The sequence below is a fragment of the Kogia breviceps genome, chromosome 12, assembly GCF_026419965.1.
Source record: "Kogia breviceps isolate mKogBre1 chromosome 12, mKogBre1 haplotype 1, whole genome shotgun sequence".
Lineage (NCBI taxonomy): Eukaryota > Metazoa > Chordata > Mammalia > Artiodactyla > Physeteridae > Kogia > Kogia breviceps.
This window is the reverse complement of record NC_081321.1, coordinates 35136296-35159716: the sequence shown is the minus strand read 5'-3', so window position 1 is coordinate 35159716 and position 23421 is coordinate 35136296. Positions and strand designations below refer to the sequence as shown.

General features: G+C 38.2%; 1 protein-coding gene and 1 long non-coding RNA gene across 10 annotated transcripts in view; one reads left to right on the top strand and one right to left on the bottom strand.

The window, feature by feature from the left end:
- The window catches only part of TMEM117 (transmembrane protein 117), a 536895-nt gene that overhangs the window by 11851 nt on the left and 501623 nt on the right, over positions 1-23421 (bottom strand). For all 9 annotated transcript variants that reach the window (XM_059081600.2, XM_067009093.1, XM_067009097.1 and 6 more), the window contains one exon: positions 1206-1335. In XM_059081600.2, coding sequence (XP_058937583.1) covers positions 1206-1335 — 130 coding nt within the window. The remainder of the gene's footprint in view (positions 1-1205; positions 1336-23421) is intronic.
- On the top strand, positions 889-22012 carry LOC136792262 (uncharacterized). The gene is made up of 3 exons (XR_010835791.1): positions 889-1087; positions 18427-18559; positions 21892-22012. It is a non-coding gene; the product is annotated as an uncharacterized lncRNA (long non-coding RNA).

Sequence of the window (23421 nt, the reverse complement as noted above, 5' to 3'; positions counted from 1 at the left end):
GAATAGGAAAAGAAACCTGCTGCATCTTCCCTATTCATGAGCTCATTCTCCAATTTAGGAAGGTTGCCTCATACTCAAAGCAAAAAACAGCCTTCAAGTTGAGCAAAGGTTTTTTTGCAGTACTCAGATGTTCACGTTTTCTGTGCTCAGGCTATTTTTATTCGGCAGCACAGACGGTCGTGTAAGCACGATTTCTTCAGCAGTTTTTATTATAGCAGGTGTGGGATCCTAGACCATTGTCCTTAAAACACACATACATTCACTACCTGCATTTGAACAGCTTGAGAACTAATGCCATTCTCTCTTTGTGAACATTCAGCTGACTGCTTCTTGTTATAAAGAGAAAAAGAGGTATAAAACGAAGCTCTGGGAAGCCTTGTTTAGATGAGAATGACTAAGTTGTCATGAAAGAAAATTATAATAAATCATATTCGAGCTATTTCAAGAGCAGGACACATCTGAAAATGGAATAATCTGAGGATCTACAAGAGAATCGCCTGAGACAAACATGAGCCCTGCCACAGCAGTAAGTTTTACTCAATCAAATGAGAAGTGGCCCAACTCCCTAAAGGCACGTGGTCTGATTGGAGCTCTACGGTACCACTGTTTTGATCTCAGAAGCAAATGAAGAACAAAGCATAAAGAGTATTCACGATGAAAAAATATACTGAGCTGTAGGTTGTGAAAAAGAAACCCACCTAATGAACAAAACCAACGTGCAGTGGTCTATGGAGTGTGGCAGAGATAGCAAACAATCCATAACAAAGATATGACTCATCTCTGATGCTCCTAGGCTAGAACATGAGACCTGACATCACCAGTGGCTGCCCAATGGGGGACCACATCTCTCTGCTCTCCTCAACTCTACGTGGGGCTACCCCATGGAATGTGCGTGGAGGTGACATGTTTTATTTCTAGGCCAGGGGGTTAAGAAACAGGCAAACTCCCTTAGTCATTTTCCCCATTCTCATTGTTCCCATTTGCCCACTGGATGCTGAAGTTGAAATTGTTACAGCCACCAGGAATCTAAGTCCCAGAATTATGGTCCACAGTCTTCTGCTGATCTGGAACCGCCTTGCACTGTTACGTGAGTAAAATAAAACCATATGCCTGTATGCCTCTAAAATGTTACCATTTGCTTTGCCTTCTATAGCAGCTAGCATGACTCTAACTAGGAGACAATCAAACTGTGTTCAAAATTATACCTGTTATGTGAATATGATATTCCTCCTTGAAGATCTTCTGGAAGAAAGGAATCTTGAACTGCATGTGGGGCGTGTGCAAACCGGGAAGATTTACATCGACGTCTCCCATGAAATGTGGGAATTCCCAGTCCTGCCAGAGAAAATCAACATGAAAACATATCTGTGATTCGTTTCATTCCTAAGCAGCTAAACATCAAAAATTGACTTTTTATAAGCACCTATTTTAAAATCATTTAAATGCAGCCAGCTGTTGGGTGTATCCGTTTTGTTCTGTGATGGTTGTTTTATGTACATTAGGTAGCGGTATGCAAACAAAATCAAAATTAAGTCATAACTTATATCCTTAGATTGTCTCTTTAATGTGATAATCAGAAACCAATGCAGATTTGATGTGCATCAATACATGTTTCTATCTTTCTTTCTGGAGACCTGGTCTCCAGAATTTTTATAGGAAGGAAGTGATCCATATTTTAGAAATATGGGGTAATTTAGTTATAGTTTGTTCCACTACTTAAAAAAAATAAGAACCTTATAACAGCATATTTGTGTAAGAAGACAAAGTAAATAGGATCTAATTCACTTAACCGAGTTCCTTAATTCACATCAAGGGAGCTTTATTAATCATCTCTGCTAGCAACTATATGGAATGGAAAAATGCCAAAGACTCCCGTCCTGCTCTCTTGCAATTTAGCATCAATTTGAACCAAACGATGGAGGGCCTGACATACTAGCTTGTGAGATGAACAGTGAATTAATTCCCAAATTGTCATTAGTTATTTCCTTGTTGTCAAGGCAAAATCAGGTGGGATGACTCTCCTCATAAGGAAGGAAAACAGATGCAAATGAAGATATTTTTAGGTGTCTCATCTGCTCTTGGTTTTTGGATAGAGGTACCAAATTAAAGTTCATAACTAGCGTGTGAAGAAGAAATACACTAAATAATGAGGAAACCTTTAAGCTGAATCCATATTTTTATTTCTAGTAATGAAATCATCACTAAATTAACAGTCCTATACTTAAAGAATTTTTTTAAAAACTTGGATATGAAAAAATAATAAAATATTAAGATTTCAATCTGCTATCTCAATATAAGAAAAAATCTTTTCCAAGATTTCTATATATATATGCAGCTAATAGAGGTGTGCTGTTAATAGTGTGCCTGAACATTTTAGGAGTTTCCATGTCCATTCCACTCCCTCTTTGCTAAAAATTCTGATTAAGGCAGAACAGACCTTAAAGGAAAGGCGAGTATGTGAGTGGTGGTAACCAGGAAAGTTTTCAATGTCTATTAATTTCTTGATCTATGGATCACTTTAAACCACTAATAAGAAGTAAATATATAAGAAGAAAATGATGCAATATCATCGCTTTCTATTGATATGTATGCAAACTTCTTGTTGGTCTCGCCTCTCCTGGTTTTTCAGATTTCAGCAACAAATAGACATGTAATTTTGGAAATTCAGAAAACCCAAAAGCATTGGAACCGAATGAATTTGGAACATTTTGATCTAAAATATTAGTAGGAAATGGATCGGTAATAATACTTGTGAACGATTGCATTTTATTAAAGTGCACTTGTTTCTATTTTTTTCCCCCCACTGATAATACCTTGTTCTTTCTATGTTACTTGAAAGACTCTTGCAAGAGAATTGAAAATGAATTTAGTCTTTTACTAAAATATAACTGACATCTGCCATAAAAAATTATGCTTGGCAGTGGTAACCAGAGAATCTTTCACTAGCCCTGGATAAAAAACACAGAGCATGGTCAATAGAGAAATTCTCTCTCTTATTTCTTGGTTTAAGGAGGAGTTTAGGATTAACAGATGCACACTATTACCTATATAAAATAGATACACAATAATGACCTACTGTATAGCACAGGGAACTATATTCATTACCTTGTAATAACCTATGATGGAAAAGAACCCGAAAAAGAATACCTATATCTGTATCTCTCTCTATATATATATCTGAATCACTTTTCTGTACACCTGAAACTGACACAACATTGTAAATCAACTACACTTCAATTTTTTTTAAAAAAGTTAAAAAAAAAAGGAAGAGAATACTTCTTGGTAGTAATTGGGCAAGTGTACTTAGGGTGCCTTCTTTTGGAAAGATGTTCTTAAACTGTTATCATTTAGCTTTTCATTTCATGAAATGAAAGCTTTCTACTGGGTATGAAATCGATTTTAGTTTGAAAGTAATCTCTAGAGATTTCTTGTAGACTGGGATCAAAATTTCATTCCCCCCCAAATTGTTCCTCAATTATTTCCCACCTGTACTTGGAGATAGAAAGATGAATTAAGGAAATGGAAAGTAGGGGAAAGAGAAGAGAAAGTCTTGTTCTTCATCTAGAAGATGGCATTACTTGTCCTTTTATTTTTTTAAAGAAGGGATCAAGGCAGGGATTTGGGGGGAAAGTGTGAGAGAATTATCTTATGCCATCTAATAAATTAAAAACAAAGGGAACTAATAAAAGAGATGATATGTAAATTCTCTTAGATTCCCCCCTTATGTATTATTTTTTATAATGACCAGATTTTGGTTTTCAAAACTGTCTTCCTTAGTCTTCAAACTCCCTACCCCCATTCTCTCCCTGGTACTCTGATTTCTGTAGTTCAGTGCCTACTCTGCATATTTCTGCAGACTCGTTGAATCAGCATAAACTTTGACCTTGACTTAGAATGGAATGATAATAATAATCATTGCTGGGACTTCCCTGGTGGGCCAGTGGTTAAGACTTCACCTTCCAGTGCAGGGGATGTGAGTTCAATCCCTGGTCAGGGAGCTAAGATCCCACATGTCTCACCGCCAAAAAACCAAAACATAAAACAGAAGCAATATTGTAACAAATTCAATAAAGACTTTAAAAATGATTCACATCAAAAAAGTCTTTAAAAAAATAATAACCATTGCTACCACTTGCAATATGTTTTAGACTCATCTTAATGGGGGCATCTGAGGGTGGTGATACCCCAAGTATTTATTTATAGGAGACAGAAGAGGAGAGAGGATGATATTCTGAATCCCCACCTTCATCTGTCAGTCTCACAGGCTTCTTGCGAGGATGAGACAATGCCTGGACAGCAATTAGCACACTGATGGAGACAGATGGAAGAGACAGAGAAAGACCAGCAAGCATGGTTGATTTCCAAGTATGATTCCAAGGTCAGGGTTATCCTGAGAGTGAAGCAGAGGAAGCAGATAGGTCTGTTTTCAGGACAGTCGCATCCAGGGCTGCCTCAAGGTCCAGGTGAAAAAGGAAAACAGCCATCCTCTCCTTTCTGCCCTCATCCATGGCACAGCACTGGCCTCCTGAGGTCTCTGATGGGACTTGGGTCGGAGCCGAGTCCTCCCAGAGGGCACCAGGAGTGGGACCATAGAGAAGGGCACCTCTCTCAAAGAGATGTATGAGGTGGCTTCAAAGAAGGATAGAAGAACAGGAGCAAATTGTGGGTCACACTGTGCAATGTGGGTGACACTGCAGCAACACAGAAATAACTGTGAGGGACTTGCAGTGTGGTGGGGCTGGCACTGCTACTGTGTAGGCAGGAGCTGGTAAGCCAGCAACATGAGAGGCTAAAGGAAACCTGCGATGCTTGTGGTATAAAGCATCGAGCACTGGCAGTGTTCTAGCATCATCCTCAACTACAGAGTTACATTACATACAAAATCATCCCCAGATGTTGCTATTATTAACCCATTTTACAGATGAGAAGAATTTGCCTCACAAAGGTCGAATTGTCACACAATGATGCAGCTGTCATGTGGCAGAGGCTGGGCCAAAGAATACTCCTTTCTGCTGGGCCACACAGCCTCTAACCATGAAAAGTGACAACCCTTTTGGTTTTTGACTCCATACTGGCATTATTTGTACCTGCTGTACCTGCTCTAATAGAGAATCACTGATGACACTCATCACCTGCTCATCTCTCACCCAAAGTCAGTTCCATGAGGGGCTTTAAACTATCCCTGCCTGCCACCACAGGAGGTTCTCATATTTTATCTGACCCTAATTTGAACAAGAAGACCAACTGTAAATTTTTCTCCACTAAGCAACTGCCTTGGGATAGTTGGTTTCCAATCAGACTGTTGAGTAGGGAGATTTGATGAACAAGAGATTACTAGCAAATATTGAGATTCTCTTGGCATGAAGTCTATGTATGTATAGCAGTTTCATGCACAGATTGTATGTACGTTATAGAGACACGGCTTTCTTTCCTTCTGCATATGGTTTTTTTTTTTTAACATTTTTACTGGAGTATAATAGCTTTATAATGGTGTGTTAGTTTCTGCTTTATAACAAAGTGAATCAGCTATACATATACATATATCCACAGATCTCCTCCCTCTTGCGTCTCCCTCCCAAACTCCCTATCCCACCCCTCTGGTGGACACAAAGCACCGAGCTGATCTCCCCGTGCTATGCGGCTGCATGCCACTAACTATCTATTTACATTTGGTAGTGTATATATGTCCATGCCACTCTCTCACTTCATCCTAGCTTACCCTTCCCCCTCCCCGTGTCCTCAAGTCCATTCTCTACATCTGCATCTTTATTCCTGTCCTGCCCCTAGATCCTTCAGAACCATTTTTTTTTTAGATTCCATATATATGTTAGCATATAGTATTTGTTTTTCTGACTTATTTCACTCTGCATGACAGACTCTAGGTCCACCCACCTCACTACAAATAAATCAATTTCGTTTCTTTTTATGGCTGAGTAATATTCCATTGTATATATGTGCCACATCTTTACCCATTCGTCGATGGACACTTAGGTTGCTTCCATGTCCTGGCTATTGTAAACAGAGCTGCAAAAAACATGGTGGTACATGATTCTTTTTGAATTATGGTTTTCTCAGAGTATATGCCCAGTAGTGGGATTGCTGGGTCATATGGTAGTTCTATTTGTAGTTTTTTTAAGGAACCTCCATACTGTTCTCCATAGTGGCTATATCAATTTACATTCCCACCAACAGTGCAAGAGGGTTCCCATTTCTCCACACCCTCTCCAGCACTTATTGCCTGTAGACTTTCTGACGATGACCATTCTGACTGGTGTGAGGTGACACTTCTTGTAGTTTTGATTTGCATTTCTCTAATGATTTGTGATGCTGAGCATTCTTTCATGTGTTTGTTGGCAATCTGTATATCTTCTTTGGAGAAGTCTGTTTAGGTCTTCTGCCCATTTTTGGATTGGGTTCTTTGTTTTTTTAATATTGAGCTGCATGAGCTGCTTGTAAATTTTGGAGATTAATCCTTTGTCAGTTGCTTCATTTGCAAATACTTTCTCCCACTCTGAGGGTTGTCTTTTCGTCGTTTATGGTTTCCTTTGCTGTGTAAAAGCTTTTAAGTTTCATTAGGTCCCATTTGTTTATTTTTGTTTTTATTTCCATTTCTCTAGGAGGTGGGTCAAAAAGGATCTTGCTTTGATTTATGTCATAGAGTGTTCTGCCTATGTATTCATTTACGAGTTTTATAGTGTTTGGTCTTATATTTAGGTCTTTAATCCGTTTTGAGTTTATTCCTGTGTATGGTGTTAGGGAGTGTTCCAATTTCATTCTTTTACATGTAGCTGTCCAGTTTTCCCAGCACCACTTATTGAAGAGGCTGTCTTTTCCCCATTGTATATTCTTGCCTCCTTTATCAAAAATAAGGTGAACTTGTGCTTCTCTGGTGGTGCAGTGGTTGAGAGTCTGCCTGCCGATGCAGGGGACACAGGTTCGTGCCCTGGTCCGGGAAGATCCCACATGCCACAGAGAGGCTGGGCCCATGAGCCATGGCCGTGAGCCTGTGCATTTGGAGCCAGTGCTCTGCAACGGGAGAGGCCACAACAGTGAGAGGCCCACGTACCACCAAAAATAAAAATAAGGTGACCATATGTGCATGGGTTTATCTCTGGGCTTTCTATCCTGTTCCATTGATCTATATTTCTGTTTTTGTGCCAGTACCATACTGTCTTGGTTACTTTAGCATTTGTACTGCAGTCTGAAGGCTGGGAGCCTGATTCCTCCAGATCGTTTTTCTTTCTCAAGATTGCTTTGGCTATTCGGGGTCTTTTGTGTTTCCATAAAAATTGTGAAATTTTTTGTTCTAGTTCTGTGAAAAATGCCATTGGTAGTTTGATAGGGATTGAACTGAATCTGCAGATTGCTTTGAATAGTATAGTCATTGTCACAATGTTGACTCTTCCAATCCAAGGACATGGTATATCTCTCCATCTGTTTGTATTATCTTTAATTTCTTTCATAACTGTCTCATAGTTTTCTGCATAGAAGTCTTTTGTCTCTTAGGTAGGTTTATTCCTAGGTATTTTATTCTTTTTTCTGCAATGGTAAATGGAAGTGTTTCCTTAATTTCACTTTCAGATTTTTCATCATTAGTGTATAGGAATGCAAGAGATTTCTGTGCATTAATTTTGTATCCTGCAACTTTACCAAATTCATTGATTAGCTCTAGTAGTTTTCTGGTAGCATCTTTAGGATTCTCTATGTATAGTATCATGTCATCATCAAGCAGTGACAGCTTTACCTTTTCTTCTCCGATCTGTATTCCTTTTATTTCTTTTTCTTCTCTGATTGCTGTGGCAAAAACTTCCAAAACTATGTTGAATAATAGTGGTGAGAGTGGACAACCTTGTCTTGTTCCTGATCTTAGAGGAAATGGTTTCAGTTTTTCACCATTAAGAATGATGCTGGTTGTGGGTTTGTCATATATGGCCTTTATTATGTTGAGGTAAGTTCCCTCTATGCCTACTCTTTCGAGGGTTTTTATCATAAATCGATGTTGAACTTTTCCAAAAGATGTTTCCACATCTATTGAGAAGATCATATGGCTCTTTTCCCTCACTGTGTTAATATGGTGTATCACATTGATTGATTTGCATATATTGAGGAATCCTTGCATTCCTGGGATAAACCCCACTTGATCATGGTGTATCATTCTTTTAATGTGCTGTTGGAGTCTGTTTGCTGGTATTTTGTTGAGGATTATTCCATCTATGTTCATCAGTGATATTGACCTGTAGTTTTCTTTCTTTGTGACATCTTTGCCTGGTTTTGGTATCAGGGTGATGGTGGCCTTGTAGAATGAGTTTGGGAGTGTTCCTCCCTCTGATATATTTTGGAAGAGTTTGAGAAGGATAGGTGTTAGCTCTTCTCTAAATGTCTGATAGAATTCACCTGTGAAGCCATCTGGTCCTGGGCTTTTTTTTGTTGGAATATTTTAAATCACAGTCTCAGTTTCAGTCTTTGTGATTGGTCTGTTTATATTTTCTATTTCTCCCTGGTTCAGTCTTGGACGGTTGTGATTTTCTAAGAATTTGTCCATTTCTTACAGGTTGTCCATTTCTTTGGCATGTAGTTGCTTGTAGTAATCTCTCATGATCCTTTGTGTTTCTACAGTGTAAGTTGTTACTTCTCCTTTTTCATTTCTAATTCTATTGATTTGAGTTTTCTCCCTTTTTTTCTTGATTATTCTGGCTAATGGTTTATCAATATTGTTTATCTTCTCAAAGAACCAGCTTTTAATTTATTGATCTTTGCTATCGTTTCCTTCATTTCTTTTTCATGTATTTCTAATCTGATTTTCATTATTTCTTTCCTTCTGCTAACTTTGGGGTTTTCTTGTTCTTCTTTCTCTACTTGCTTTAGGTGTAAGGTTAGGTTGTTTGAGATGTTTCTTGTGTCTTGAGGTAGGATTGTATTGCTATAAGCTTCCCTCTTAGAACTGCTTTTGCTGCATCCCATAGGTTTTAGGTCATCGTATTTCCATTGTCCTTTGTTTCTAGGTATTTTTTGATTTCCTCTTTGATTTCTTCAGTGATCTCTTGGTTATTTAGTAGTGTATTGTTTAGCCTCCATGTGTTTGTATTTTTTACAGATTTTTTCCTGTTATTGATATCTAGTCCTATAGCATTGTGGTCAGAAAAGATACTTGATATGATTTCAATTTTCTTAAATTTACTGAGGCTTAATTTGTGACCCAAGATATGATCTATCCTGGAGAATGTTCCATGAGCACTTGAGAAGAAAGTGTATTCTGTTGTTTTTGGATGGAATGTCCTCTAAATATCAATTAAGTCCATCTTGTTTAATGTATCATTTAAAGCTTCTGTTTCCATATTTATTTTCACTATGGATGATCTGTCCATTGGTGATAGTGAGGTGTTAAAGTCCTCTACTATCATAGTGTTGCTGTAGATTTCCCCTTTTATGGCTGTTAGCATTATCCTTATGTATTGAGGTACTCCTATGTTGGGTGCTTAAATATTTACAAGTGTTATATCTTCTTCTTGGATTGATGCCTTGATCATTAGGTAGTGTCCTTGTCTGTCTCTTGTAACAGTCTTTATTTTAAAGTCTATTTTGTCTGATATGAGAATTGCTACTGCAGTTTTCTTTTCATTTACATTTGCATGGAATATCTTTTTCTATCCCCTCACTTTCATTCTGTATGTGTCCCTAGGTCTGAAGTGGGTCTCTTGTAGACAGCATATATACGGGTCTTGTTTTTGTATCCATTGTGCCAATTTATGTTTTTGTTTGGAGCATTTAATCCATTTACATTTAAGGTAGTTATTGATATGTACGTTCCTATTACCAATTTCTTAATTGTGTAGGGTTTGTTATTGTAGGTCTTTTCCTTCCCTTGTGTTTTCTTCCTAGATAAATTCCTTTAGCATTTGTTGTAAAGGTGGTTTGGTGATGTTGAATTGTCTTAGCTTTTGCTTGTCTGTAAAGGTTTTAATTTCTCCATTGAATCTGAATGAGATCCTTGCTGGGTAGAGTAATCTTGGTTGTAGGTTTTTCCCTTTCATCACTTTAAATATGTCCTGCTACTCTTTTCTGGCTTGCAGATTTTTTGCTGAAAGATCAGCTGTTAACCTTATGGGGATTCCCTTGTATGTTATTTGTTGTTTTTCCTTTGCTGCTTTTAATATTTTTCTTTGTATTTAATTTTTGATAGTTTGATTAATATGTGTGTTGGCATGTTTCTCCTTGGATTTATCCTGTATGGGACTCTCTACGCTTCCTGGACTTGACTATTTCCTTTTCCATATTAGGGAAGTTTTCAACTATAATCTGTTCAAATATTTTCTCAGTCCCTTTCTTTTTCTCTTCTTCTTCTGGGACCCATATAATTCAAATATAGGTGATTTTAATGTTGTCCTAGAGGTCTCTAAGACTGTCCTCAATTCTTTTATTCTTTTTTCTTTATTCTGCTCTGCTGTAGTTATTTCCACTATTTTATATTCTAGGTCACTTATCTGTTTTTCTGCCTCAGTTATTCTGCTATTGATCCCTTCTAGAGAATTTTAAATTTCATTTATTGTGTTGTTCATCATTGTTTGTTTGCTCTTTAGTTCTTTTAGGTCCTTGTTAATTGTTTCTTTTATTTTCTCCATTCTATTTCCAAGATTTTGGATCATCTTTACTATCATTACTCTGAATTCTTGCCTATTTCCTCTTCATTTGTTTGGTCTGGTGGGTTTTTACCTTGCTCCTTTATCTGCTGTGTGTTTCTGTGTCTTCTCATTTTGCTTCACTTACTGTGTTTGGGGTCTCCTTTTCACAGGCTGCAGGTTCATAGTTCCCATTGTTTTTGGTGTCTGCCCTCAGTAGGTAAGGTTGGTGTAGTGGGTTGTGTAGGCATATTGGTGGAGGGGACTGGTGCCTGTGTTCTGGTGGATGAGACTGGATCTTGTCTTTCTGGTGGGCAGGGCCACGACAGGTGGTCTGTTTTAGGGTGTCTGTGACCTTATGATTTTAGGTAGCCTTTCTGCTAAAGTGTGGGGCTGTGTTCCTGTCTTGCTAGTTGTTTGGCATTGGTTGTCCAGCATTGTAGCTTGCTGGTTGTTGAGTGGAGCTGGGTCTTAGCTTTGAGATGGAGATTTCTGGGAGAGCTTCTGCCGTTTGATATTACGTGGAGCTGGAAGGTCTCTGGTGGACCAATGTCCTGAACTTGGCTCTCCCACCTCAGAGGCCCCGGCCTGACACCTGGCCAGAGAACCAAGACCCATGGCTCAGAAGAAAAGAGAGAAAAAGAGAAAGAAAGATAAATTAAAATAAAATAAATACTATTAGAATAAAAATTTTAAAAGTTATTGAAAATAAAAAAATTAAAAATAATAAAAAGAAAGAAAGAAAGAACAGAGCAACCAAACCAAAAAAACAATTCCAGCAGTGATAATAAGTGCTAAAAACTGTACTAAAAAAAGATAAAAACCGGACAGACAGAACCCTAGGACAAATGGTAAATGCAGTGCTATACAGACAAAATCATACAAAGAAGCATCCATATACACACTCACAAAAAGAGAAAAAGGGAAAAAATAGGTATATCTATATATAAAAAAAGAAAGGAAGAGAGCAACCAAATTAATAAACAAATCTACCAATGATGATAAACTTTAAATACTAAACTAAAATAAACATAAAACCAGAAACAAATTAGATGAAGAAAGCAAATAAGTCTACAGTTGCTCCCAAAGTCTACTGTCTCAATTTTGGGATGATTCATTGTTTATTCAGGTATTCAGAGATGCAGGGTACATCAGGTTGATTGTGGAGATTTAATCTGCTGCTCCTGAGGCTGCTGGGAGAGATTTCCCTTTCTCTTTTTTGTTCAAACAGCTCCTGGGGTTCAGCTTTGGATTTGGCCACGCCTCTGCGTATAGGTCGCCTGAGGGGGTCTGTTCCCACCCAGACAGGATGGGATTAAAGGAGCAGCTGATTAGGGGGCTCTTGCTCACTCAGGCTGGGGGGAGGGAGGGGTACAGAATGTGGGGCGAGCCTGCGGCAGCAGAGGCCAGCATGACATTGCAGCAGCCTGAGGTGGGCCATCTGTTTTCCCGGGGAAGTTGTCCTTGGATCTGGGGACCCTGGCAGTGGCAGGCTGCACAGGCTCCCAGGAGGGGAGGTGGAGATAGTGACCTGTGCTCGCACACAGGCTTCTTGGTGGCGGCAGCAACAGCCCTAGCATCTCATGCCCATCTCTGGTGTTTACGCTGATACCTGCGGCTCGCGCCCGTTTCTGGAGCTCCTTTAAGCGGTGCCCTTAATCCCCTCTCCTCGAGCACCCCGAAGCAGTGTTCTCTTGCCTCTTAGGCAGGTCCAGACTTTTTCCTGGACTCCCTCCCGGCTAGCTGTGGCTCATTAGCCCCCTTCAGGCTGTGCTCAAGCAGCGCACCCCAGTCCTCTGCCTGGGATCTGACCTTCGAAGCCAGAGCCTCAGCTCCCAGTCCCCACCGGTCCTGGCGGGTGACCAGACAAGCCTCTCGGGCTGGTGAGTGCTGGTTGGTGCTGATCATCTGTATGGGAATCTCTCTGCTTTGCCCTCTGCACCCCTGTTGCTGCGCTCTCCTCTGTGACTGTGAAGCTTCCCCCCATCACCCCCTCATCTCCACCAGTGAAGGGGCTTCCTAGTGTGTGGAAATTTTTCCTCCTTCACAGCTCCCTCCCAGTGGTGCAGGCCCCATCCCTATTCTTTTGTCTCTATTTTTTCTTTTTCTTTTGCCCTACCCAGGTACATGGGGAGTTTCTTGCCTTTTGGGAGGTCTGAGGTCTTCTGCCAGCGTTCAGTAGGTGTTCTGTAGGAGTTGTTCCATATGTAGATGTATTTCTGATGTATTTGTGGGGAGGAAGGTGATCTCCATATCTTACTCCTCTGCCATCTTGAAGGTCTCCCCTCTACATACGTTTTAAAAATTATATTTTGAATACCAGATGAAAGTGTTGAATTAAGAGGAATTACAAGGCAAGATATGTTTGGCTACTAAGACCAGGGTACAAACAGGCTTGTCCTGTGACTGTATATTATAAAATGTTCATTTACTCTGTTCTTTAAGAAATATTATCAGTATTCAATAATTCAAAGCTTCCTTATTACAGTCTGCTATCAAATCTAACAATGCCTTCAGCTGTCTGTCCCATTTGTGACTCAGTGATGTGAGAAGGATTTAGGTACATTGTGTCATGCACCCTATTGTAGTTCTCATCAGTTTATGGTGATGAACAGAGTTCCAACTTTGTATCTTGCTTCATATAGGAGAAAGTTAATTTTATTCAGAAGGGTATATTTCCCATATAAAAATAAATGAGCAGCACCATGGTATGTATCTACTCCTATTTCTTATGTACAATGGTTTACTTTTGCCTATAGCTATAAAAATCACATTTGAACACTGATGTGCAAATTGTATTCGGACATGTAATTTGGATGGATGTGTCCAAATGTGATTACATCCAAGTGTGGCCCTGTTAATCATGGGCCACATCTAGACAGAGTTTCAGGACAATGTTAAGTATATAGGCAAGATGGTCTCAGGATATCCTTGATTCATCATTTCCCCACATTTTCTCATTGAGACACATGCCTTGGGGCCAAGGAAAAGAACTTGGTACTGTGCAGAGGAACTCAAGCTTGAAACCAACATGGTTTTGAATTCCCCAACTGGCATTCAATTTCCCAAATCAAATGAAGGGACCCCATTTCTATTTAGAGAAGTGTAAAAGGATAAAAATGTAATAACACTGAGTACTCTACCCTGCAAAAATGAAACCACGGTATCAGAACAGAAGTCGTATTTTGGAGTCTAAAGCCTGGCCACCTGGTTTTTGAGAAATTTAAGACGCAAATTAGATTATAGTTTAACAAAAAGTATTTATTGATAACCACTTAGAATAGAATGACAATAGATTCCTAAATACCAATAAAATATCAGGATTTTTCAATGTAATAATTTATATATCTCCTCTTTATAGGCATTAGATTATAAAGCTTTAAATAATTTCAAAAGCCAACTTTACAGATATGCTTCTTTCTCTTTGTTAATTTCTATTTCTCCTATTCAGAACTGAATTTAGATCCATGAATATCAGAACATCATTCTATCAAAAATGTCCCCAGCTTGTAAAGTGTCCTTAGCTTTTCTATGCTTACCATGTCCTAGCAATAAGATTTTAGATGACAGTGAGCAGTGGTGGCCTGAAGAATTGTACTCATGCTTTGGGTGATATTTTTGTTTCTTATTAAGAATCTCGAGTGCCTGATTTCTTTCAGTAACCCTATGCTTCTCCTAATTAGCAAAACTGCCATGGTGTCACTTAGATGAATAAATCCTTGGAAATCTTGACATATAGTAGATGTTGCTCATTTGTTTGTTTATTACCTGCCTCTCCCATTGGAATGTAAACTCCAAGGAGCGTACAGAAAATTTTCCTGTTTTGTTCACTCTTATATTCCCCATATCTGAAGTAGTACTCAGCATACAGTAAGAATTCAAATATTGGTTGAATTGATGAATGGAGCTCTCTGAAAGTTAAAGATATACAACCATCTCTTTTTGGTTTCATGTAAATGGAATTTAGGTAAACAGAGACAAAAAATACTTGTTTTTATAAATAATATTACACATCAAACTGAGATTCATTATTATGAAAGAAAATTGTTGCTTTATTTTTTCCCTATAAACAAGTATACTGGAATTACACAGAGAGTAACCTAAATATAAAGCCATTTGCCAGAGATCACAGAGGAGAAGAGAGAGTGGATAATGGGAGGAAGAAAGTGGTCAAATGTAAATGTTGTGAGATGAGGCAGTTAATGATTGGAAAATTAGTAAAAATGCTCATTGGGATGATACATTTAGTTATCATATAAATGTAAAGAAGCTCATGAGACATGTCCAGCCAAGTCAGAGAACATAAAAAGAGAATGTAAACCAACATGTGATTAAAAAAAATATGGAGGATCATTTCCCACAGTGGGTGACGCCAGGAAGGTGGTCAAGGCAATGCTGAATATCAGAGACACCCTGCAGTAAATGTGAAGGACGTACTAAAGAGAAAGACCAGCAGCTTACTTCTTAGATGTCTTTTGACAAATATTCTTTTCTTATAAGTTATACTCTTATTTTCTCCTAATATTCACTATTGTTTTTTTTTTCCCCTCAATGGCAAATGAATTCCATAACCTTTTGGAGTTCTGTCTCAGGAGTCGCATATGCTATTTAAAAGATTTAAAACCTTTGGGGAAAAATCTTGGCTTTCTGGTTAAAGTAGACTTTTTTCAACAAGTAGAAGAGACGGCAGATCTCATTCATCATTAAAACAAATCCAAGTCAAACTGTAAATCCTTACTTAAAATGTTTAAAGAAGTTGACACGTGCTTTTTATGCATTCTAAGATACCGATAAACTCTCAAAATTGTCGTTGTCCAAATAATCTAATTCATCATGAAGGCCTATTTTGTAGTGTGGTTTAATGTATTTTCTTCATCAGTGATCTTTCTTACTTGCAAAGGCCAATAGGAATTTTCCTGTCTAATTCTGAAGCCAACATACATCAATAAGATATAAGTAACAGTTTAGTGCCTGTAGAAAAAGCAAATAAGTCAAGCCCAGAGTAGATTTGAGAAGTAAGTGTAGTTTGTTACGTTTAAGAGACTTTACTGTGAGGTTCTGGCAAGATAGCAGTGGGTTGTTAAAGACACGTTTTTTATATTTAGACAGCTTGAAAGCTTCATTATTTTAAGCACCAAGGTGGAAGAGTGTCTGATGAAATGCACCGTGCCTCATTTAGAGATGTCCTGCCCTGGCAGACTGATGTGATGGAGTAGAAAATAAAAGTCAGTCTTGTAAGTGTTTATAACTAATAGAAATGCATCATGTGGCATCTAGGAATAATAGGAAATCAATATCCCTCACTAGGGCAATAGAGTTCACCAACATGCAAGGAAAGAGTGCTTGACATTTTAGAGACTCCTATGTGTATATGTGTGTGGAGGTGTGTAGACAAACCATTGACTAGGACAAGTTGCTGACAACTAAAGCTAGTGCAAAGTCTAAAGAAACACAGTGTCATAACTCAATGATAGATCCTTTTAGATAAAGTCTTCCATCCATCATCAAACAACAACTTGACCTACTTTGCACTTCTTAAGAAGAGTGAATATTAGCTACATAATAAATCCATATTTTTTTAATTAAATGAGAACTCCTGATAACTCCTCTTTTCCTAAAGAAGAAAGAGTGAAATCTAGTGGAAGGAAATTTTTAGACAGCATACTTTCATGTTATTTTTCAGACACTGGCTGCGGTTCAATATCACACAGCCCTTGCTTATTATGTGCTTTATTGTATTTGGACATTTGGTATAAAATGTCACTGCTCCACTATCTGTTCTGGCTCTATGCATGCTGCCAGGAATGGTCACATTCAATTGTCTGAATGACTAATTTCTTCTATAGGCTATATAGGAAAATTAATTGCATACTGTCAAAAGAGTAGATATTGTCCTTGGTAAAATTTTTATTTAATATTGAAGTCATTTTTCTCCACGAAAAATTAATAATAGTGGAGATCAGTGGATAAATGTGATTCAACATAAAAATATTCACTTCACAAACAATAGAGAGGGTATGAAGTTGATCTAGATATCAGATGGGTAGTTGAGGTAAATGGCCTCTAGTGTTTCTTGCAATAAGTTCATTTCTATTTTCATAATTTTTTGTCAAGAATGTCTCATGGAGCATATATTCTAATAGAAGAGAGACCAGTCAATCATCAAATAGCAATAAAATATGGTGTCAAATAGAGATAAATGCTTTAAAGAAAATAAAACAGGGTAAGGGGATCGAGAGTGGTGAGTTAGGGGTGGGTGCTAGTTTAGTTAGTCAAAAGAAAGCATCTTTGAAGATGACCTTTGTACGGAGTGCTGACTGGTATGAAAGAACAAGCTCTGTAAACCTCTGGAGGAGGAGCTGATCAGCTAGAAGGAAAAGCAAATGCAAAGGCCCTGAGGAGGAAATGAGCCGGGAATGTCCAAGAAACAGCAAGGATAGAGTGGCTATAGGAGTGTGAGTGATGTGGAGAGTGGGAGGTTGGCTGTAGGTGGAATAAAGTCCAGTTTAAAGACCACTGTAGTAATTTAGGTGTGAGATGATGGTGGTTAAACAATGGTGGTCAGGTGTTCAGATCAAGATGTATTTTGAAGTGTCACCAGCTGAGCTTCTGAATTTACCAGTTGCTCTGGCAACTGGTAAATGACAGCATCATTTACTGAGAAGGGAGAATTTGGGGAACCAATAAACTTGTAGCAGATAGGGAGGTGGGTAAGAAATCCAGAAGTCTATTTAGAACACGCTATATATCAAGTGGAGGTATTGCGCAGGCAGTTGGGAAGCGTAGGGCAGGGATCAAGACTGGAGATTTCGTGTGGAAGTCACCCGTGCACCTACTGATCTAGAACCACGAAGCTGGATGAAATCATTTAGAAAGGGAGTACAGAAAGCCAAGAGAAGAGGGCTGGGGACTGAGCGCTGAGGCACTCTGACATTTGGAAGTTGGAAGAGGAGAAGTCAGTAAGGAAAACAAAGCAAGAATGGTGTATAAGAACGGGAGAAAGTGCATCCTAGAGGCTAAGTGAAAAGTGTCTCAAGAAGGCAGAAGCAGTCAACTTTGTTGAATGAAGCTGAAAGTGAGAAGAGTGAAAGTTAACCGTAGGATTCAGTACTGTAGGAGAGGGGTTGTGGGGGGTTTTTTTGGCTGCACTGTGCGCCATCTTTGTTCCCCTATCAGGGATGGAACCCGCGCCCCACACACAGGGTCCTAACCCCTGGACCACCAGGGAAGTCCCAGGAGTTGTTGATCTCGGTAAGACCTCCAAGCTCCAGAGGAAGCTGATGTTGGCGACAAAGGCCTGACTGCAGTTGGTTCAAGAGAAAATGGGAAGTGAGAAGTAGGGACAATAATTACAGAGCTCTTATGAGGAGCTTTGCTGTGAGTGGGAACAGAGTAAAGAGGCATTAACTGGAGAGAGACTATGATTCTGTTCATTTCAAATAAATTTGTTAGTGTCAAATAAAGTCAATTTTGGCAGGATAAGGGACTCTGAGTGGGACCTGAAATTTCGTTTTTATATTTTAAGTAGCTTCTGCAATGGCTAAAGTTAAAAGCTGGTGTGCACCAGGGTGGATGCCTGATTGTTTACAGCTGGTGTCCATTCTAGTTGATGAATGCCTCCACTGTATCAGTAGTTAATAAATATTTTGACTATCACTGTCTGTGAAGTCAAAATGGCTGTTTTCCTGAAAAAAACAAATCAACGCTAGGCTAAGTTAATTGTATCTGGAATGTAGCAGACTTTTAGAAACAATAGGCTGGATCCTTGTTGCTCTACCAATGTGATTTCCTTCTGTTTCATCTTTCTCAGTAAAGACAATCACAGAATGTCTGCCTCTGACCCCCGCGGACCACCCAGTGATAACACGGACAGAAAGTAAAACCTTTAGAGCAATGGATTTGAACTGCCAGACATCCCATGCCTTTCTTCAGTGTGTTTTAAGGTAAAGAGTGTTCATCCTCTGAGCTCTTGAGAAAACTTATCAAACCTCAATAGACTAGGAAAACAAGATATATAGAGGCAGGGTGGAGGGATGGAAACAATAAAATACATTTTGTTGTTGGAGAATTATACCCTCAGTGATTTGAAAAGTTTTCTGAACCTACTTTTAGTCCAGAGGTCAATGGCCAAGAAAAACCTAAAATACGTTGTTTTCCTTGTTGGGAACCTATGTGAGAGAGATTCTACCACCCTCAGGGTCCTTTTGGGAGACAAGTTTCCAAGCTGGAGTAAAGAGGCCTTACATGCATGTTAGCAGTTGCCTGTCCTTATACTGACACGATGCATTCAGAAAAGCCCGAGGTGACTACAGTGGGTTTGGTTTGTAGAGTCCACATAGCACTTTTAGAGTGAATGTGAAGTCTATATTTCTTGCAGAAGTTTCCAGTAACTCACGCAACTTTCGCATAGGATAGTATCACACTATTATTCAACTAATTCAATACTTATTGAATGCTGACTATAGGCAAAGCATTTATTCTCAAAGAATATCTAATGGCATTAATAAAGAAAGAAATTACACTCTTCCTTTTGCAGATATAGACAGTGACGGTCAGTGAGGTCACTAGATTCTTCCCATATTACCCAACAGACAACTGGTAGAGAAAAGATTAGATGAAATTCAGTCAGTACACCTTGAACTGTATTTCACTGCATCCCCCTTATTGAGAATCCTATTTAGAAGAAAGCAAACCCTGTTTAGGAGATTGACTTTATTTTCATATGCTATTCAGACAAAGCAAACCAACATTTATCATAAACTTGCTCTGTGTCAAGCATTTGATCCACTGTAAACCACATGCAAATATATATGGCAAGTAAGCTTTTTCTCATTTTATAAGCAAGTAAACTGAGGCTAAGAGAACAGTCAAGTAGCTTGCCCAATGCTGCACAATGGGTACCAAAAAGATTGGTTACCAGGTCAGTCTGACTCCAAAGATATTTTTTATACCATACCAAGCTTGTTCATGTCTTTTTTTTTCATTAAGCTCTAATGTTGCAATTATCTTCCCACCTAAAAGCCAACTGTCATGCCAATATGTGTTTCCTTTGGATGCTAACTTATCTGTAATGAAAACTTTCCTTTAAGTGGTATGTTGTAGCTCATCTTGAAATAATGTTGGTACCTGCAGCACACGAAGAAGGAATCCTGTCTCACTTCCACTGCAAAGTGAAATAATGGCAGCGGGTCTATGTTTATCCTGCGAGTCATTGACAAAGCCTGCAAAATATGCAGGTTGAGGTGCACATTTAACTCTAGATGGTTTATGACCATCTTAGAATTTTTACTGCCAATGCATAGATTTGTCTCTAAACTTAGAATGTTGCTGGTAATGAATACTATCTACCCAACTTTGCATTTCGGTTTTCTCACCTGAGGAAATTTTTCGTCATACATAGGCACTCTGATGGCAGACTCCTATATCACTGCAATGGAAAACAGGGTGGATTTGGGGATGATTTAGTGCCCACTAGTGTTGGCTATCAAACTTTGCAACTTCCTAAAAAGACAAAACTTTTATGTTTCTTTGGAAGTTGTATGACAGTGAGATTTGTGCTGTTAACACATTGTGGCTGGACATATCATTAAGTGATAAAATTTTATATTATGTAGGTGACTCGAGGCAGTGCAAAAACATTAGAAAAGAACTATAAGGACAATATAACAAATATAACATACATTATCCTTATAGTTTTCTTTCTTGTGTTTATCTATATACATATGTATAGTATAATTTTATGTAATGTATATATAAAATATATATATTCTGCATAGTTATCTAAAAAACTTATTTTATCTCAAGTCTTCCTTGTTCTGTATATCGGTGGACTAAGTTACTATGTTACTGGGCACCCCTTACTTCAAGGATTAATTCTTCATGCTCATAATTATGACGGGTAGAAGATGATACAATTTCCATAAATGTAACATTATTAATAATCTATTAAACGGAATTATCAGTGTAAACAACATTGAAAAATACATTGGTAATGTTATGAGGATGAAGCTCCATATAACATCTCTGTGTAATACATGAGATTTCTAATGAAATGTATCATATTTAGAAGTATTACAAACAATATCTTTAAGCATATGTGGAAACAAAGTAACAGTGAACTTTGGGAAGGTGGTAAAAATTATCAGAAAATAATTTTATGGTACCTCAGCATAATATCTCCTAACATTTTTATTTGTAAAAATTGGTAAGCCTATGGTTCTGAAAATTGACTTTTAATGCACAGAGAAGCTACATGAAAGCAATCATAAAAACTAAACATAAAACACAAAAGTTTGCCTTCAAGCACTGGATTGTACTTGGTGAGTCATAGGTAAATGTGAAATTATTACATTTTCCAGTTGCCAAAGGCTTTGCTTTATGGATATCTGAAACACATAGACATAAGTCAATTAGTATGCTATTTTTCCTGTATAAACCCAGGTGCACTTGATTCATTACCTCTCACTAGAGGAGAAGTTGGCAAATCAACATCATTATGAAACTGTTCAGGCAATAGACTATCTTCAGAACTTAGTTTTCTGAAAATGGTTCCAAATTGTTTTACAAAGTTATGACTTGCTGACAGATCCCCACCCCCACTCCCAATTCAGAGATACCAAGACTTTTAATATTGTGTTTCTCTTTTAAATAATAAATCCACTCTTTAACATCTACACACCCATATTAAAAACTTCAACTAATCTTGTATCATTTGCTTTTCAATACAGATACATGATTGCCTTAGCCAGAAATGCAGACTCCTTCATATCTCTTCTTTGGAAACAATACAGATGAAGAATGTTTGGGTGTTTTAATGTAAGCACCTGCAAGAGATGCTAATTAACTCAGAATCAGTGAAAGGTTTCAATTGTACTTTCTGAGCCTCAATTACATACAGTGGGAAAGAATAAATATGAGAATAATGAACAGTTTTTCTATTTTTCTTTTTCACGTCAGTGGTTTATGATTTAGCATTCCTTCACTGACAATTGTATAGCATGATCAATAGTTTACTCACGCTATGGTCCAAATAAAGATATGCTCTCTAAAGTGATTTAAGTGTGAGGAAATGGATTTCTTTTTACTAATATTATCAAATATTCTGCTTGCCACACCTCCAGCTGGGCACTGTAAGTGGTGAACTGTTATGACAACGGCCACTATTCAATGAGCTAAATGAAACAGGTTCCGCACCAGCATAGCTATTTACATATATTTCCTTATTTTATCTTTAAAACAATGGTATGAAGTAGGTTTTCTTTTTCCCATTTTGCAGTTATGGAAACCCAGGTTCAGAGAAGGTACCAGACTTACCCACTATCATACAGGTAATAAGTGGAAGAGGAGGAGCCAAATCCAGGTCTTCCCAGCCTCATACCCGGTGTTCTTTATACCACACTCAGGAAGGTGAGTAGGAATTTAGCATGTCCTGCCTCTAAATGACCTATTACTGTCTTAGTTTAACCATTGTTTTTTTCTTGTTATTTTTGTTTTATTGTCTCCCTCATTGAGCCCTAAGGGAGCCAATGAGTTGGCCACAATTGTTTGTTTCTTTTCCTTCCTCCCTACTCTGTGATTTCTACAGTCGTTATTTTCCATTAAAAGTGGATCTCGCTTCCGCCACCACCATTTCTAAGCTAACACTTGTTTTGCTAAACTGGCTGAAACCTAATCCCCCTCTTTTTTTTTTGCCTTTTAAAAAAGAAATTACCTTGTCTTTTCCTTTCATGCCATATACTTTATTTACTAAATATTTGTACACATGGCAATTGGTTGTGTCAGCCCCTTTTCTCCGCATTGGCAATACAGTAAGGAACCAGGTAGATCTGGTTCTAGGCTCTGCCGTCATGGGGTTTACAGTTTGAATGTAGCATAAACACACAAACAGAATAATTTCAGAAAATGGTTAGTGCTAAAGAGAAAATAAGTCAAGATGATTGATTAGCAGAAGCTACTTTAGATAGGGTTAGAGAAGATCTTTTGGTGGATAAAACCTCTCCGGTGAAAGCTACCAGGTACTGTGATATATGCTATGGATGCAACAGGGACCAAAACAAACCAACAGAGTCCCTACTCTCGAGCAGCTTAAGTCTAGAGGGAGCAAAAGATGAAAGACTTAGTGTCAATTAAATGAAATAAGAAGTAATAAGTGCTTTGAAGGAAATAAACTGAAGACTGAGAAAGAGAATAACAAAGAGGCCACTCGGGAAGGCAGCTTGGAAGAGGTGATACCTGATCTGAGAACTGAGGATGGGACTGATCCAGCCACACAAAGAACAGAGAATATTGTGCAAAACAAGTGCTCAATTCTCTACTTTATGCCAGGTACTTTGCTTGGTCCTAGCGATACAATGGTGAAAAAAAGCCTAAGTGCACTATGATTTCTTGGCTCTTACAGTCTAGTGGGCAATTTAGACATGAATTACATAATGATGGAAATGGACCTTGATACTTCTGGGTTAACTTGCATGACCATGCCCATCCGTCACTCACTTAACCATCGCAATGTCACAGTCTTTGGTGTATGTAACTCTTCTTGGCTCTTTTCTTCAGTGCTGGCACCAAAGAATCTTCTGTTATAGCTACATGGTATACTACTGCATGGTGTTCATTAACTTTTCATATTTTTGTGTTATTATATGCTCCTTGAAGGTACACTTCTTTATTTTTTTCTCAGTCCTCAGCATAATGCTAAATACATAGTAGGAAGTAAAAACCATTCATTGTTTAATTATTCATCTATATTTACAAGGTGCTTACAGTGTGCCAGAAACTGTACAAGGCTGTGGGATACCAAAGATATAAA